The sequence below is a fragment of the Poecilia formosa genome, unplaced genomic scaffold (genome assembly GCF_000485575.1).
Source record: "Poecilia formosa unplaced genomic scaffold, Poecilia_formosa-5.1.2 Scaffold40, whole genome shotgun sequence".
Taxonomy (NCBI): Eukaryota; Metazoa; Chordata; class Actinopteri; order Cyprinodontiformes; family Poeciliidae; genus Poecilia; species Poecilia formosa.
Genome location: NW_006799979.1, coordinates 1,762,582 through 1,780,385, shown reverse-complemented (window position 1 = coordinate 1,780,385; position 17,804 = coordinate 1,762,582). Strand labels below are relative to the sequence as shown.

Sequence of the window (17,804 nt, the reverse complement as noted above, 5' to 3'; positions counted from 1 at the left end):
TAGGAAAAATTGTGTAAACATGTAATATTGCTTAATTGGTATTTGAGCCTAAATTTGTAAGGGATGAACCTGCTGAGGAAGATCATATTAATAATGTATTGGTTTGAAGCAAAAACATACATCTAAACGAATTAAATTAAAATAGAATGAAACCAGGCAAAAGGGCAAAGGAAGAAAGGTAAGTATGACGTAACCCTCGGTTTCATACCGCGGTAGTTTACCGACTCCGTTCAGTCGTGGCTTTAAAAAGCAGCTTGTTGGACCTCTCTCCTGCATGTTTTATTCTGAAAGAAGACAGCATGGATTTCCTGATGTTTTCAGCAACAACATGGACTTTAGTGGCTCTGGTTGTCACTCTGTTACTACTGTAAGTATTCTGCAGTATTGCATGTTTCCTTAACAGTCCAGGAAAAGAGTCTAATTCCTTCTGTCTCTTTCTTTTTCTCTTTTTTGGACATTAGATATGGAATCTGGCCGCACAGGTTTTTCAAAAAGATAGGGGTATCTGGACCGAGACCCCTGCCTTTTGCTGGAAATCTGATGGGTTTCTCAAAGGTAATGCGTGAAACAACCACAGAAAATTAAAAAATGAAAGTGCTGGTGAGCTTTATGGTTTATTACGTCCCGTTCTTCTGAAGGCAAACGTTGATTGTTCTAAAAAAAATTAAAATAAATAAACCTGGAGTTTTTCTTTACAACCATGTACTGCAATTATCTTCTTTAGGGACTACTTACCTTTGACCGGGAATGCCAAGCCAAGTATGGAGATATTTGGGGGTGAGTAGACAAAGAAATGAAGTTTGTTTATTTATGGAGCAGTTTGTGAATGTTTCGGCGCTGAACTCAGATTACTTGAAAAGCTTTTTAATCCAGTGACATGGATGTCGTTTATCAATTATTTAAGATTCTGTTTCGCAATGTTTAACTATGAATTTGAGCTGAAATGCATGCTTTGTCACGTACTTTATCAGAAGTAAGCTTGCAATCTTGTTTTCTTTCCCCATTTTTTAGTTTGTACGAGGGGAAAACCCCGCTACTGATGGTTGCTGACCCTGAGATAATAAAAGCCATCTTGGTGAAGGAGTTCTACACTGCATTTACAAACCGCAGGGTGAGATGCTGCATGAAACCATGGAAATCCAGCATTTTCAACTTGATTTTTAGGGAAGTGATACCTTCAGCTGACAGTCTTATAAAACCAACTGTTAATTGCTGTTTGCTACGATTAGAAACAACCTGAAAACACAAAATTAACTTCACAATTTTAATTTAGAGAAATGCATGTCATTGAAAAGGTCTGGATTTTGAGGTGTTTCTCAAAATTCGCCAAGGTTTATTAAACCTCTCTTAAGGATTTGAGAGGGGTCACAACCAAATCCCGCCCACACAGCCACAACATCTGATGCAACAGGAAGTAAAAGTCCATTTTACTGACCTGTTGAAACCTGTAGTGTAACAATGTCACACTGCAGGGAGTGTAAGAGTGTTACTGTCTCTGCTGCACATAAATTCAAAGCAACACTTGTCATGGCCTTGCTAGTTAATCGAATGTCTCCTGTTTTATATTTAATGCTAATATTTGTGTGTACAATAAAGTCATCTACTGGTCATAAACAGGGCAGCTCAGGGTACAAAAACAGGAAACTGTCTTTCACAGTTGACCTGGTAATAACCCTGGTGTTAGTCTGATTGTAGTTATACTGGTGTGGTACTTAGAAACACCCTAGCAAACAACATGAAGTCTTACAGTCGGTACAGTTTCTCTAGGTATATCAAAACAAGAGAATGTTGTGGAAAAACTTAAATATTTCTGGTTATTCTGTTTAGGAAGTGAAGTTTATGTGTTACACAAATTCAACTTTCTGTGAAATATTCTAAGTCTTTTTTTTTTCTTTTAGTTTTCATGATTGTGACTGACAGATATTGAAAACCTGAAATTATTCTTATTGTTTTTTTGGCACATGGAGAAAAATGGGAAGGCTGTTAGCAGTCAGGTGACATGAAGGACAAATCTAAAACCAAAAAGACACATTTCTTATTTAGTCCAGTTAGTTAAAATGATTCTGGAGTTCAAAAAAAAAAAAAGTTTTTGATTAAGTTACACAATGTCCAGAATCTGCATCGTCAGCTGAAACTGGAATAATTAATCCATCTAAGTAAAGTGTGGTGACGCATAAAAGGCTACAGTGGAANATCAATCAATCAGAATTGAGGGATTTACTCTCAACTTTTGCCAGTGATCCGTGAAAAGATTAAAACTTATGTCTTGAGTCGTCAAAGCAATTCCATCATTTCATAATTTTCTGTTTAATTAACACACAAACCTATGTAGTTTGATGCAACTTTCTTGGGTTCTTGGGATTATAGGTCACTAAAAATTAGTGACCTGTAATACTTCATTTTCTGTTTGATTTAAATCTAATACTTCCATGTGAAAAAAGCAGCAGCACATTTTGTTCTTTTTTTATGACTTACGCCCCAGAGAAAACAACAACAACAACTAATCAGTCAAAACTGGAACAGGCAGAGAAAACCAGAAATCATCGTCGGCCGAAAAAAAAAAAAGTCTGATTGATGAGTCTGTGGCTGCATGAAAACACTCTTTTCCTGGATTATTGGTCTCCATTTCCTGTCCCTTTGGCACGACACAGAAAACAGGTCGGACACGTGTAATTGTGTTATAGCTGACCTGCTGCAGATACAGCACTGATGTCGAGGGTGTGAAAAAGCTTTTTATCAGGCCGGATCCAATAAGACCCAACACAGCCCAAAGGAGTTTTACTTTTTGTTTTTTTGCAAATTAGCTATAAAAATTTATAAACTAGTTAAAAACATAATTTTTTTCCACAAACAGATATAGATGTGGACAAATTTCTTGGATCCTTGGTGGAAAATAAATTAGACTTTTGTTGCAGTCAAATAATCTGAAACTGAAGATTTAAGAAAAATCAAGACTTTGACTTGATCATGTTGGTTTAGTGGAGGGGGAAATAAATCCATCATATATTTGCAAATATTCATTTAATATAAATGTAATGCATGTCTGGAATTTGTGCTTTACTTTCAAAACTATTCTATTTGTAAAAAAGTTGAATTAAAAAAACTATACATTTCTGCTTCCTTGGTGTCTAAACATGACAGCACACACACTTCGACCCTTTTCTGCCAAGTTTCTATAGCAACAGTTAAATGGTACGTTGATTTATTTGGGAGTGAAGTCACCAAAAAGCATCTTCTGTCCTACCTTCACAAGCAGCATGTGGAGTTTTTCAAACTCTACTACAGCTCAAGATTATGAAACACTCCAAGTGAGGTTGGCATAAAACTATGAATGATAATGTGAAGAAGCGCATCCTGCCCGCTGTTAAGATACAGCGCAGAATCCATGATGCTATGGGCCTGTTTCCATTCTTTAACTCCATTGAGAGAGATTTTGTGACGAGGAATGCGCAAAGATTTTTCTTTTCTAACCTTGTTTTATCTTCTACGAAAAGTGCTTTCCTTTTTCAGAGAGTGTTTTGCGTACACATAAAAAAAAATCAATGTAAAGGTGCCAACCAATTCATCCACATCTGCAGGCTGCTCTAAAAGTCCATGTCTGAGTTTACAGGAAGTCGTTCACTTATCATTTCTGTTATTTGTGAGCTGCAGTCCAAAAATCTCTGTAGAGCCAAAGATCTGTAGCCATTTTTAATTAATGGTAAGAGACAAACTACTGGCCAGGAATGTAAAAAATCAATATGTCTAGACAATTGTGAGGAGTTGCTTATTTAGCAGCAAAAGGTTACATAAAAGGACGAGTTCCTTCATTGTTTATGAGCTCCCACCCACCACTGTCCCGGTGGCATCCTGCAGATTTAAAGATCTATGTTTTTTTTCTTCTTCTTCTTCTTCTTCTTCGTTGGTTTGTTTGTAGCAATAAACTGCTTACTAATCAATAACCACAATAACCACAAGGTCATAAGAATGGATTTTTTTCTTTTTCTTAAAGTTTGGATTTATCTTTTTAATATTTGGTAAGATGTCTGTTTTCTGCCATCGTACGTTTTAATGCAGACGTCTTTTTAAATGAAGGGTTTGCTTTTGACGAAATGATAATTTCCTCTGACAGAAAAAGCTGTGACCATGGGATATGTGCACCCCGTACATACATGTACATACATACATACATGTACATACATACATACATGTACATACATACATACATGTACATACATACATACATGTACATACACACATCGTGGCTCGCACCCAAAACCACACTATCATCCCTGCTTTGGTTTCACAGATCACTGCTCAGTGTTACACCTCTCCAGCTCACACTGCCACTTTCTATTTCATCTAATAAAGGCCAAAGGGTGACAGGAAACAATGCACAGAGCTTCCAATTTTCATAATACACCTCTGTGTCCAGTGTGATGGATTATCTATTTTCTATCAGGAAATAAAAAAATAAAAAAAACTTGATTTTTCTTTCTTTATTTCTTTCTTTCAAGCTAGAAATGGATAAAAAAAAATCACCCTTCTGTTTAAGAGATTTTTTTTTAATTTATGCTTTGTGAATAAAACTTTGATTACCATGATGAGGGTTTAGTCTGAATGTGTTTTATCCTTAAACAAAGTCTGTAATTGCTTGTTTAATCACGGCCCTGTGTTCCACTTTGACAATCAGCAGCATTCTACAAAAAACACAGTTTTTTTTTTTTTTTTGTTGTTTTTTGTTCTGCCTGGGTGAGCAGAATCTGTTGTTTAGTTAAAGCTGGATGTTAAATCCTCTTAACAGCTTGAGGCATTTGCAACAAGGGCTTAAGTTGAGTTTCAAACTGCACCCTGGATGATGATGGTGATGATGCCCCCTCCCTCCCCTCCTCCTACTCCTCCCCAAAACACCAGGAATGACAATGAGCTCTATGGCAGTTCTGCATCTTTCTGCATGTAACAAGAAAATCAGCATCTTTTAAGGTTTTCCTCTCGCTCGTGGAAATCCCTCTCCGTCCTTATCTGGTCCATATGTTTCTCAGCGGAGACTTGCACTGGTCTTATGTAATCAATGTAATGATTTCAGTGACCTGCTGTCTCTGCTCTCTGCTTGCACTGCAGGGACTAAAACTGATGCTTAAAAAAATAAATAAAAAAAATAAAATAATAATAATAATAATAATAATAATAATAATAATAATAATCTGATCATTCTGAAATTATATTATTACATTAACAAGAGCTAGACACACTTCAGTAGTTTTCTCTTATAACTTTTCCCCCTCCTTTTTTAAAATAAAGACATTTTGGATTATTTGCAACTAAGTAGCCTCCTGTTTCCCGTTGTTCTGTGTTTATTTGATGCTGTCTAACAATTTCTGGCTACACTGAGACATTTGCTAAACTGTTCACACCTTGCAGGTTAGTCTACCGTCATAGTGATCATCATCCTTACCGTTCGACCGTCTCACAATATTCTCCAAAAAAGTATTCTGGGGGGCCACAAGTCCCCTCCGCCCCCCCGCCATGCTGCGGCTTCACTCAGTCCTCTGCAGATGAAAATGTACCCCTCAGTGCCTCGCTGCTCTTCATGCTTTCTCCTGTGTGCTTCTTTCTTTCTTTCTTTCTTTCTTTCTTTCTTTCTTTCTTTCTTTTATTGAAGGAGCTGCGTGCGTTTCGCGGACAGGAGCTGTCTGCTCTGCTTCGTTAGCCTCCTCCTCCACCTCCACCTTTTCCTCCTCCTCAGCCCGGTGGGATGCGTTGGCGCCTCACGCACCGCCTCATCGTGCAGGAGTGGAAAACAAGACCGGGACGCACCGCACTGCACTGTGCAGGAGGGGCAAGCCTGCGAGCCGAGCCTTGGAGGTCCAGGAGCGCCATCTGCCGAATCTGCAAAACAATAAAAAATATTTACACCTCTAAATGTTTATTATTATTATTATTATTATTATTATTATTATTATTATTATTATTATTATTATTATTTACAACCACAAGCTTCAATATATTTTATTGAGATGTAGTGAAAGTAATTTAAATATGTTGAAATAAATGAATGTGTTTGTCCTCTTTGTGCAAGTAAAATTCTGTAAAGTGTGGAGTGCATTTTGTATTTAGCCTCTTTTGTTGTGAGTCGCTCTGTTTCTTTCACAGCTCACCTAATTTCAGTTCTGCTCATTAATTAATATCAAAACAAATACAGTTGCTCTAGCTGTGACTCTATTACCCAGGGTAGCATTCAAAAGAAGTTGTAACATTAGCTAACGCTATAAGCGTTTCAGTGCTTGTTATTACATATACCAAACACTTGTCCTCATTCAAATAAATATTAAACAAACAAGTAAACATCCAGCTGTTTTTTGTTTCTGGACACTTGCCCAGGGCACAATTCAAAAGGGGATGGCCCGATCACAATGAAAAATATATAACCTACTGCCTAATGTTTTAATGCGAATGATGTGACTATGAATTTTTCAGAATGCGAACAATACCTGACTGCCAAAAAACAAAGTTTTCATTGAATATGAATGTCTATGATTTTGATTTCCCTTATTTTTTAAAAGGGAAACCCGGTTTCCAAATGTAAATTATGAAGATACAAATTTATTTAAGTATAAATCAAAGTTTTAGCATTAACTAGCATGTACAGCAAATATTGCACATGCTAGTTATGGCCGTCATGACAGGAGGCTAAACGGGGCACCAAAGAGGGTAACTGGTACAAAACCAAGGAGATCCTTTTGAAGGGGGTCGACTGGATTCTCAATGAGATCAAGTTTGCCTTGTTGCTGAAAATGTGCTATATAAATAAAATTACCTTACCATACCTTATGATTGTTTCTTCAGAAATCTAAGTGATTCCAGATATTAATTCTAAGAACATTAATATCTTAATTCAAAGGAAAGTGAAGTAATTCAAAGAAAAGCTGATCCTTAAACATTTTTCAGTTTATACAGTTAATATAAACAATTTTTTTTATGTAATATTTGATTTGACCTCTTTCTGTACACCGACACATTTTACTTCAGAATGTAAAGTGTGCTTCCAATGATTTTACATTGTATGATTGTTTTCACTCACTTTTTATAAAGCACACTTTGACAGAAGTCCATGTAAGCAGCGTGACCCTTGCAATGGAAGTCAAAATAAAGCTAACTAGGTTACTGAGTATGTCCATATAAAGGTAAGTTGTACTTCAAATCAATGTTTGCCTTGTTTGGCGTTCACTTGCAGTCGGTCCTTAAATGGCAACAAGCGTGACCTGAATTACAAGCTCTTTCCTTATATTGCAGTTCTCACACGAAGGCAAGGCTTTATCACACGCGCCGTTTATCTCGTGCCATAAAAGCTGTTTCAGCACAGCAATGTGTTTAAAAATAATAAAATTCACTGGTTCAAATTCCAATCAACGCATACACTCTGGTCTGGATGAAAATGAAAACCCTACGATTTAAAAGTAAATTAGTCAATTTTTATAGTTATATAATTGAGACTGAGCTAAATAATTTCTCAAATGGTTCCAAAATACTTGAACTTGATCTTTAAAGATAATGGCTGAATGAATGTAACTGAACTTTTATTTATTTATTTTTAAATAAAGACTAAAATACAAATGACTTATGTTGGGCAGTTTAAATATAAAGAGGACAAATTACAAACCAACCTGTGACATAATTTTTTTATTGTTACAATCACACATGAGCAGTGTCTTAGACAGACAACATCTTTTACATCTTTTCAGACAAAATAGCCCGATTGACATCAATCAGGAAACAAACATTTTGTTGAGTAAACCAGTCTTTGCGTTTAAAAAAAAAAAAAAAAAATTGGCCGCCGGCTTTAACTCGACCACGTCTTGGTGATCCTCAGATGACTCAGGTGATCCGTTATGCGTTTGTGTTCGGGAAAGTTGGCGAAGTTGGCCGCCTTGATCTGCAGCCAGGTTTGGGCCCTGCGCTCGGCGGCGTGGCCGACCTCCTGCTCCTTCGTCAGGTACGGCCGGCTGAGCCAGTACTCGTTCTCAGCCTCGCGCTCCAGGTGGTTCACCATCTTGCTTTTCATCTGCCACGTGATCTGCCGCGGGCGGCGGTGCTTCCCGATCCACTGCTTCCCGGGGATACCTTTGCGCAGCAGCATGAGGGTGAGGAACATGGCGGCAGATTATCCGACCTGGAACGACGAGAGCCGTTAAAAACATTTGAAAACAATTTCACATTATTGGTTTGGACTACTTTAACTGGTTGAATTGTTTTTTCTTTTCCTCTGCTGCTCCTTTGAAATCAGTATTTTTGAAATTATTATGTAGTTTAGCAGTACACTACATATAACTGCTGCAATAAAGCAGGTTATTCAATAATTGGCAAGCAGTCCAAATCAGAGGAAGCAATGCAAGTACAAGAAAAAAACTACAAAATATAAATACAAATATTATTTAATGCTAATCATCTTGCTGCTGTGCAACGTTCAGTACTTTGATATTCATAATACTATAAGACACTTTGAAGCCTCTTAGACTTAAAAGAACACACTGGAGTTAGATTAATGATCCTTATGTCTCGTCAGACTTATTGCTGAATTTTACTAATTTTATGCCAGTCTTGACTTATTTTGCATCAGTTCTTAGGTTTAGGACACTTGAAGCATGTTCCAAGTAATAGGGGTAAATTCGGTGAACCTTGATTCGACATGCGTTTCATTCTGTTGGAAATAACCAGGACAAATGACACACAGAGCTTCACTGTCGACACCGTCTTAACTTTAGTAATATATTTCTTTGCATGCATTTTATATAATCGGCGTATATTTCATATGTCGCACAATTTAAGAAAAGTACCTCTTTCTGCTATTTTTGTCTTTCTTAATGGCAATTTTAATTTCTGTGGGACTGAGTGGGAGCATGCTCTATTTTGTTGTGCCTGCCAGGATAATGAAAATAAGGTCTATTCTCTGTAATAAGAATAAGTTTAATGGAAAGATAGGCGTGCACAAATTTTACCAACATAGTATGACAGTTTCATTTGCTGCCTGAAGCTTCATCAAAACTTATCTAGCCATCACTACTTTCTGATTTTGGAGTTTAGTATTTGTTTTACTGATGTTAACATATTACACATATTAATTGTTCAAACTAGAGCTGAACAGTAGCACTGTTTCTTATTATTGAGACAAAAAAATTATATAACAAAACTCACGTCAAAAGTCTCACTCTCAATGCAATAAATCTAGCTCATTTATTATTTTACTAAAAGCTGCCCTTTGCACACTGAGTCACAATGATGACCATTTTACAACAGGAAGATAGCGTGGTTAAAAAAATTTGACTTTATCTTTGTGTGTTTAGGAGGGTTATTGTGGGAAAGGGCAGAAGATGGGAAGAAATAAAATATTTACGCAGCTCGCACAGTTTTGTATGAAGTTTCGCATAAAACTAATGCAAAACAGAGATGGACAAAGCAGCGTTAGCATTTTAACACTCTGTCTAAAGCTACAAGCTAAAGCTGAATTAGCAGCAACAAGGACAAACTAAAACAGAATCATTTAAAACTTAAAACAGAAACCAAACTGTAAGAGACAATTGTGTTATTTCCCCCACCTTTAACAAGAGTTGAATACAGTCAAATCTTCGACATTGAGGTAGAAACACGGCCAGAATTAAATAAGACAAGTCAACATCCAAAATGTGACAGCTAGCTAGCTTCAGGGGTCATTTGTAATATTTCCGGAGCAGCGGCGTGTCGCTGGAAACCGAGTCGGCTCGATGTGTTGATTCATTCAAGTGAACGACGAAGAGAATGCATTGTTCAAATAAATATTACTTTTCACATGATTAACTCGAAAATTGTTTTGTATACATTTGTCTATATAAATATACCAAAACCTTATTTTTAAAAAACCAATAAATGACAGAGTCACTTGGGAACCGAAATAATCGGCTCTTTTTCTAGTGAGCCGACATAAATGATTCCGATCTCTAAAAAAAGAGCCTAAATTCCCATTTCGGTTCGGCGCAGGAGAAGATTCAAACACAAATTTAAAAAAAAGAAAGAAAATAAACTCTTTGTTCTTCTTTCTTTCTTTTTTTTCTTTCTTTCTTTCTTTCTTTCTTTCTTTCTTTCTTTCTTTCTTTCTTTCTTTCTTTCTTTCTTTCCTTTTTTTTGTCATAAACACCAAAATAAAGATTTAGGAAAAATTGTGTAAACATGTAATATTGCTTAATTGGTATTTGAGCCTAAATTTGTAAGGGATGAACCTGCTGAGGAAGATCATATTAATAATGTATTGGTTTGAAGCAAAAACATACATCTAAACGAATTAAATTAAAATAGAATGAAACCAGGCAAAAGGGCAAAGGAAGAAAGGTAAGTATGACGTAACCCTCGGTTTCATACCGCGGTAGTTTACCGACTCCGTTCAGTCGTGGCTTTAAAAAGCAGCTTGTTGGACCTCTCTCCTGCATGTTTTATTCTGAAAGAAGACAGCATGGATTTCCTGATGTTTTCAGCAACAACATGGACTTTAGTGGCTCTGGTTGTCACTCTGTTACTACTGTAAGTATTCTGCAGTATTGCATGTTTCCTTAACAGTCCAGGAAAAGAGTCTAATTCCTTCTGTCTCTTTCTTTTTCTCTCTTTTGGACATTAGATATGGAATCTGGCCGCACAGGTTTTTCAAAAAGATAGGGGTATCTGGACCGAGACCCCTGCCTTTTGCTGGAAATCTGATGGGTTTCTCAAAGGTAATGCGTAAAACAACCACAGAAAATGAAAAATGAAAGTGCTGATGAGCTTTATGGTTTATTACGTCCCGTTCTTCTGAAGGCAAACGTTGATTGTTCTAAAAAAAATTAAAATAAATAAACCTGGAGTTTTTCTTTACAACCATGTACTGTAATTATCTTCTTTAGGGACTACTTACCTTTGACCGGGAATGCCAAGCCAAGTATGGGGATATCTGGGGGTGAGTAGACAAAGAAATGAAGTTTGTTTATTTATGGAGCAGTTTGTGAATGTTTCGGCGCTGAACTCAGATTACTTGAAAAGCTTTTTAATCCAGTGACATGGATGTCGTTTATCAATTATTTAAGATTCTGTTTCGCAATGTTTAACTATGAATTTGAGCTGAAATGCATGCTTTGTCACGTACTTTATCAGAAGTAAGCTTGCAATCTTGTTTTCTTTCCCCATTTTTTAGTTTGTACGAGGGGAAAACCCCGCTACTGATGGTTGCTGACCCTGAGATAATAAAAGCCATCTTGGTGAAGGAGTGCTACACTGCATTTACAAACCGCAGGGTGAGATGCTGCATGAAACCATGGAAATCCAGCATTTTCAACTTGATTTTTAGGGAAGTGATACCTTCAGCTGACAGTCTTATAAAACCGACTGTTAATTGCTGTTTGCTACGATTAGAAACAACCTGAAAACACAAAATTAACTTCACAATTTTAATTTAGAGAAATGCATGTCATTGAAAAGGTCTGGATTTTGAGGTGTTTCTCAAAATTCGCCAAGGTTTATTAAACCTCTCTTAAGGATTTGAGAGGGGTCACAACCAAATCCCGCCCACACAGCCACAACATCTGATGCAACAGGAAGTAAAAGTCCATTTTACTGACCTGTTGAAACCTGTAGTGTAACAATGTCACACTGCAGGGAGTGTGCAGAGAGTGTAAGAGTGTTACTGTCTCTGCTGCACATAAATTCAAAGCAACACTTGTCATGGCCTTGCTAGTTAATCAAATGTCTCCTGTTCTATATTTAATGCTAATATTTGTGTGTACAATAAAGTCATCTACTGGTCATAAACAGGGCAGCTCAGGGTACAAAAACAGGAAACTGTCTTTCACAGTTGACCTGGTAATAACCCTGGTGTTAGTCTGATTGTAGTTATACTGGTGTGGTACTTAGAAACACCCTAGCAAGCAACATGAAGTCTTACAGTCGGTACAGTTTCTCTAGGTATATCAAAACAAGAGAATGTTGTGGAAAAACTTAAATATTTCTGGTTATTCTGTTTAGGAAGTGAAGTTTATGTGTTACACAAATTCAACTTTCTGTGAAATATTCTAAGTCTTTTTTTTTTCTTTTAGTTTTCATGATTGTGACTGACAGATATTGAAAACCTGAAATTATTCTTATTGTTTTTTTGGCACATGGAGAAAAATGGGAAGGCTGTTAGCAGTCAGGTGACATGAAGGACAAATCTAAAACCAAAAAGACACATTTCTTATTTAGTCCAGTTAGTTAAAATGATGATTTTGGAGTTCAAAAAAAAAAAAAAAAAAAAAGTTTTTGATTAAGTTACACAATGTCCAGAATCTGCATCGTCAGCTGAAACTGGAATAATTAATCCATCTAAGTAAAGTGTGGTGACGCATAAAAGGCTACAGTGGAAGAGAGTCACGAGATTGGAGAACTGCCAAAGCTGAGCAGAGGCTTCGTCCGTTTACAGATTATCATCGGAGACGGCGGGCCTATGGACGATGCGGTCACAGCAGTGAAGGATGAAAGGTGGAAACGAATTCGCGCCACGATATCTCCATGTTTCACCAGTGGAAGACTTAAGCAGGTCAGGATCTACAGTGCTGCTCATAAATCACTTCTGCCCTGTGTTTTCCCCCCAAACGTAACTAATTTAATTACCCGTTACTACATTCTTTTAAACTCTTTCCTCTAGAGAATCAGGGTTTGAAAGCAAGTAATGATTTGGCAAAACTAGATTAGAGATATCTGGAGATGTAATTTTACTGTCAAAATTCATTTAAGATATCTCCAAATGAATTAGAAATATCTTGAGCATAGATGACAAGCTATTACTCAGATCAGTGTTTTTCCAACGCTGGTCCTCAAGGCTTACTGCTCTGAGTGTTTTAGATGTGGGCAACTCAGATCGATCAGAAAACAATTAAGGTGTTTTCTGTAATAATAGACAAAACAAACTTAGCCTCACTTATTCATTTGTGTCTCTTTCTTCCAGGTTTTCCCTTTGGTTGTTCAATTTGCAGACAGATTCATGCAAAAACTTGGGCAAACAGATTTGAATGGGTCCATTGATGTCAAGAAGTATGTCGCATCCGTTATATTGTCAGATTACGGACATTTTTATTTATTTTAAACAAACATTGTGAGCTCCTACCTCTTGGCTTTTATTTTTCTCTCTCTCAGATTGGTTGCACCGTTCAGTTTGGACGTGGTGACCAGCGCTTCCTTCAGCGTGGAGATGGACTCCATCAACAACCCCAACGACCCTGTTCATGCTCAAATGCAGAAGATTATGAACTTCAGGTTTTGGCCTTTTATCTTTGTGGGTACGTCAACTCGTTGCCTGCTAGTATCGCACAAACAAGTCACGCTTTTTTTAAATTTATCAGTTTCACTCTGCCTTCTTAGCGATTTTTCCCTTTGGTCGCCACCTGCTGAAACTCTTCAAAGTTGAGTTCATGCCCAAGTCCAGCGTGGACTTTTTCTACGACATCATTAAGAAATTTAAAGACCAGCACATCAAAGAAGATTCGGTAAGGGTTGACTGGAAAAGTTTTAGAAAGGTGACGGGTTTAGTTCTGAGTCAGATAAAGATAATAAAATAGTCCAAGCTGTTTGCTCACATGAACACACTCTGAAAACACTAAAATGATTTATTTATGTGAAACTTTAAACAATTTCTGTTTCCTATCCAGACTCAGGGAGACTTCCTGCAGGTGATGATCCGGAGTGAGATCCCAGAATCCGACATAAAGAGCGAACATGAGCAACCCAGTAAAGGTCTGAAAGTCACAGAAACAAAGTCTTATTTTACATTAAAACGATTTGTATCAAATTTTTAAAAGTCTTCTGTGTTAAATAATGAGCAACATGAGCTCACAGGTCCCATCTACAACAAATTTCAAAGGATAATTGACAAACGAGGAGAAGGGAAATAATTAACAGAAAGTTGGTGTAGTCTACTGTCATAAATGTAATAATACCATTAATGGTTAACTAGTTTCAGTGCAATACAAATAAACATGTCTCTCAGAGTAAGACATAATAATGAGGCACCAACTCTAAAAATCATCTTTCTACGCTGGAAATGTAGAGTTTTTTTATATGCCTCAGAAATTCAAAGTGTTTTAGTCTCAGAGACATGGGAGGCTGAAAGTCAATCTGCACTGACCAATATATACCAGCTGTCCATCGGATACAGAGCTCCACTTTGACTCAGACACCAGCAAAGAGAAAGTGGCACATCAACAAGGTCTTGTATTAATACAGATGAGCTAGCTGGATCGTTTCAGGCTGAAGATGGACTCAAAGTCAATTGCCAGTTTTCAGGAGACACTTCCTACAAGCTATGTAGGAATCAAATCTGCAATGTCCAAGAAAACCATCATGTTTTTATGCAGGGCAATGCTTTAGTTCTGCAAGCTAATATACTTAGACATAGACTTACTTTATTGCCATCACACAGAGGAAATGTATCAACAGAATGTTGTTGCTTGGCCACTGGAGTACACAGAAAAAATACTAAACTATAAGTGTGACTGTAAATGCATATAGAAATATAAAAATGTTGGTGCAAGTAAGAAGACAAAATAGTTGCCCCATCGTATTGACGATGGTAAAAATATCAAACAGTAGGAAAGCTTAAATAAAACGCATATCAGTGAATTACTATATGCTTGAAAAGTTAATTCATGGGAACCAAAACAAAACATTTACTCTACACAATGTGTACAACACAAAGTGTGTAACACCTCCATATATTAATTCAAAAAAGTCTGAATTGAGAAACTGATACAAACTCTGTGATGAAGTTATGTTTTATTAAGGTGCATCGATGTTTAATATTGCAGGTCTGACTGAGCACGAGATCCTTTCCCAGGCTCTGACGTTCATCTTTGGTGGCTATGAGACGACCAGCACCACTCTGTCTTACACCCTTCATAACTTGGCCACGAATCCTGAAGTCATGCAGATACTGCAAAAAGAAATCGACGGCTGTCTGAGGAAAAATGTAATTTACTTTGACATACTGGCTTTTTGAATCCAACAGGTGCTATAATTTTTGTGCATGCCTTCCTTATTTACATTCAACTTTGTTTGACGGATCCAGGCTCCCATTTCCTACGAGGACCTGAACAGCCTGGAGTACCTGGACCAGGTGTTTTGTGAGTCGCAGCGTATGATTCCCACCGCGCCTCGACTTGAGAGGACATGCAAAAAAACGATGGAAATTAACGGTCTCACCATCCCAGAGGGAACGTTAGTTGGGATTCCAGTGCATTTGCTGCACAAGGACCCACGGTACTGGAGCTCGCCTGAAAGCTTCAAACCAGAGAGGTAAATAACAGAACACAGGGATTGGTACTGATATCTGAGAAAGAAAGCAATTTTCTCAAAACTGAATTGCTGTTTTAGACTTTTTTTTTAATTATCATTATTTTCGACTTCATAACTGGAAACTTTAATCTGGTCCCTGCAGGTTCAGTAAGGAGAATGAGAAGGATCTGAACCCGTACGCGTACATGCCGTTTGGACTCGGCCCGCGTAACTGTGTTGGGATGCGATACGCGATCCTTGTCATGAAGATGCTCATCGTGTGCATCCTGCAGAAGTACTCTGTGGAAACGTGCGCAGACACCATGGTAAGCCTGAAATAATTCAGTATAATTCAGTCGTTCTGCTCTGTTATCATGTCAGCGTTTCATTTCCATCTGTTTCCGTCTTCAGGTCCCAATTCAGTTTGACTGGAAGTTTCAACCAACTAAACCTGTGAAGCTGAAGTTTGTTCCCAGAGAACTGTAATTGCAATTACTTCAAACTTCTGGCCTTCTCGTCAAATATAATTTATTTTTGATGGGCCTGTAGGATTATTCTTCCTGTCCATGGTTCTGTACTGTTTAACGCTGATCAATTTGAATGTGTAATTCTTTCAGTCTATCTTTATACTGTCTTTATTCTCTATTTTTACCTGACATTAAAGCTTATAAACAGATTGTTGACCTGTAGAAACTCTCACTGGTGTTTTTGTCTTCACCTAACTGATCAAGCAGTTAATTTAATTTTCATTGCTGCTGCCAGTTGGAAATATGCCGAGTTACAATTTGTTTGCCTTCATTTAACTTCCTGTGCAGGTATAAATCTTGTTCATTCCAGAATGTAAATATATATATTTATATATATATATCCAGATAGAGCAGGAGCTGGGATGCTACTAACAGTCAGAGGAATAAGGAATAAGACAATAACCATAGATATATGTAAAAGTAAAAAAATGAAATCAAAAGTTGCTAATCTACATCTATCCTTTATTAACCAACACTCGCTTATCTACTTTATTGTTATTCTTCTTGTGATGAATAATAATAAGAATAATTACCACATTACACATTACCACATGCTTTTTATGCACTAAGACAGAAAAATTCACCTGAAAGTGAAAAGTAAAAGTGATAAAGTATAAGAACTGATAAAAACAAAAAACGTCACCAACTAAAATACCCACAAAGTACAATTTGTCTCTTCATTCCTCTGTATTTTTTTCCAATCTGATAGTGGAAATTCATACTTATTTATGCCACTACTCTAAGGTTTTCAATATAAAAAAATAAACCACTCGATTTTTATCTTTAATGGCAACATATTTTGTTTCTATATTTTTAGATAAGTATCTAAACATAAAATCTGAACAGCAGAAGACGACAAAACCCTCCTGATATATTTTACTCAATATTGTAAGGAGGCTGTCAGTAAGCTTTTTTCAACACATTTTATTTAGGAACATATTTGGTTTTTCAATTTCAGTGCAAAGGGTTTCTTACTTTCATTATCGTTTAATCATTGCACAAATAAATTGTGGGTACACCAAATAGTATTCCTGAAAGAAAGCACAGAAAGAAAATATACAACAGCATACAAGTCTGTTTTATACACGGTAGTCTAATTAAGGACACTGAACATTTACGATTGTTAGTTCGTTTAATAAAAATGGTCTGCTTAGCAATGGCAATGATTATTTCACGGGTAAAATGGTTATTACGGTAAAGGGCGGGAAGAGAAGCATACGCATTAATAAAAAGTATTAACAGTTCACTTGCCTTTGTGTTTCGTTATTGTTTTGGCTATAAACTCCAAGCTGAAGCGAGGAGGGATGTGAATGACTGAGTCGGTTCTATGTGCTGATTCATTCAGGTGAACGCTCGGACGAAAAACGAACAAAACAAACCCATAATTTACATAATTAAAAAAACTAAATAAAGTAACGTCACTACTTATGTTCGTACATGTTCACGGCAAAAAGGTGGTCTTAAAACTTATAAATAAAGAGACCGTTTGAGAGCCGAAAGAGATGGGTCTTTTTGGTGACCTGAGCTAAATTATTCTGATCCGTGAAAAGAGCCGAGACACCCATTGCTTTACCCTGCAGCAAGAAGGGTACGTGATCTCAAAGCAACCGGCTTTAATATCATATCTCAAAATCCTTAAAACAGAATTGGACGTAGTTTAAATTTCATAAAGAAATTCTTTGTTGGGAAAGATTGGATGGAGCAGGAAGTTATCATAATGTGTCGTGTTTCAAGACTCCTCCCCGTACATGCAGGCTTTTAAAGAGCTTGTTGATTTCCCAGGTTTCAGTAATACAGAGAGGAGAAAATGGATTTTCTGCTGTTTTCCGCGACTACATGGACTTTAGTGGCTCTTGCTGTCACTCTCTTATTACTGTGAGTATTTGTACCCTGCTCTTATATTGTTTACCATGTACGAAAAAGAAAACTTACTACGTCGCATCTTTCTTTCTCTTTTTGAACATAAGGTATGGAATCTGGCCATACAGATTTTTCAAAAAG

The 17,804-nt window shown here is 36.9% G+C and overlaps 2 protein-coding genes and 1 pseudogene across 4 annotated transcripts in view; 2 read left to right on the top strand and 1 right to left on the bottom strand.

Moving 5' to 3' along the window:
- Positions 1 to 17,804, top strand: part of LOC103137419 (40S ribosomal protein S24-like) — a 74,354-nt pseudogene that overhangs the window by 34,256 nt on the left and 22,294 nt on the right.
- Positions 160 to 17,804, top strand: part of LOC103137417 (cytochrome P450 3A30-like) — a 23,786-nt gene continuing 6,141 nt past the window's right edge. Inside the window, exons 1-13 of one of the 3 annotated variants that reach the window (XM_007551150.2) lie at positions 10,402 to 10,527; positions 10,622 to 10,715; positions 10,884 to 10,936; positions 11,171 to 11,270; positions 12,431 to 12,547; positions 12,956 to 13,041; positions 13,144 to 13,286; positions 13,369 to 13,493; positions 13,656 to 13,740; positions 14,811 to 14,971; positions 15,071 to 15,297; positions 15,440 to 15,602; positions 15,688 to 15,965. In XM_007551150.2, the coding sequence (XP_007551212.1) occupies positions 10,460 to 10,527; positions 10,622 to 10,715; positions 10,884 to 10,936; positions 11,171 to 11,270; positions 12,431 to 12,547; positions 12,956 to 13,041; positions 13,144 to 13,286; positions 13,369 to 13,493; positions 13,656 to 13,740; positions 14,811 to 14,971; positions 15,071 to 15,297; positions 15,440 to 15,602; positions 15,688 to 15,762 (1,497 nt within the window). In that variant the 5' untranslated portion in view covers positions 10,402 to 10,459 and the 3' untranslated portion in view covers positions 15,763 to 15,965. Of the gene's footprint in view, positions 179 to 291; positions 368 to 461; positions 556 to 724; positions 778 to 1,011; positions 1,112 to 10,399; positions 10,528 to 10,621; positions 10,716 to 10,883; positions 10,937 to 11,170; positions 11,271 to 12,430; positions 12,548 to 12,955; positions 13,042 to 13,143; positions 13,287 to 13,368; positions 13,494 to 13,655; positions 13,741 to 14,810; positions 14,972 to 15,070; positions 15,298 to 15,439; positions 15,603 to 15,687; positions 15,966 to 17,804 lie in introns of those variants that run through there. The other 2 variants (XM_016670979.1, XM_007551149.2) reach the window with 2 other exon arrangements.
- On the bottom strand, positions 7,600 to 9,729 carry LOC103137416 (ribosomal protein 63, mitochondrial-like). Its single transcript, XM_007551147.2, has 2 exons — positions 9,573 to 9,729; positions 7,600 to 8,149 (listed from the first exon to the last, which is right to left on the bottom strand). The coding sequence occupies exon 2, from the start codon at positions 8,129 to 8,131 to the stop codon at positions 7,820 to 7,822; it is 312 nt and encodes a 103-aa protein (XP_007551209.1). The 5' UTR covers positions 8,132 to 8,149; positions 9,573 to 9,729; the 3' UTR covers positions 7,600 to 7,819.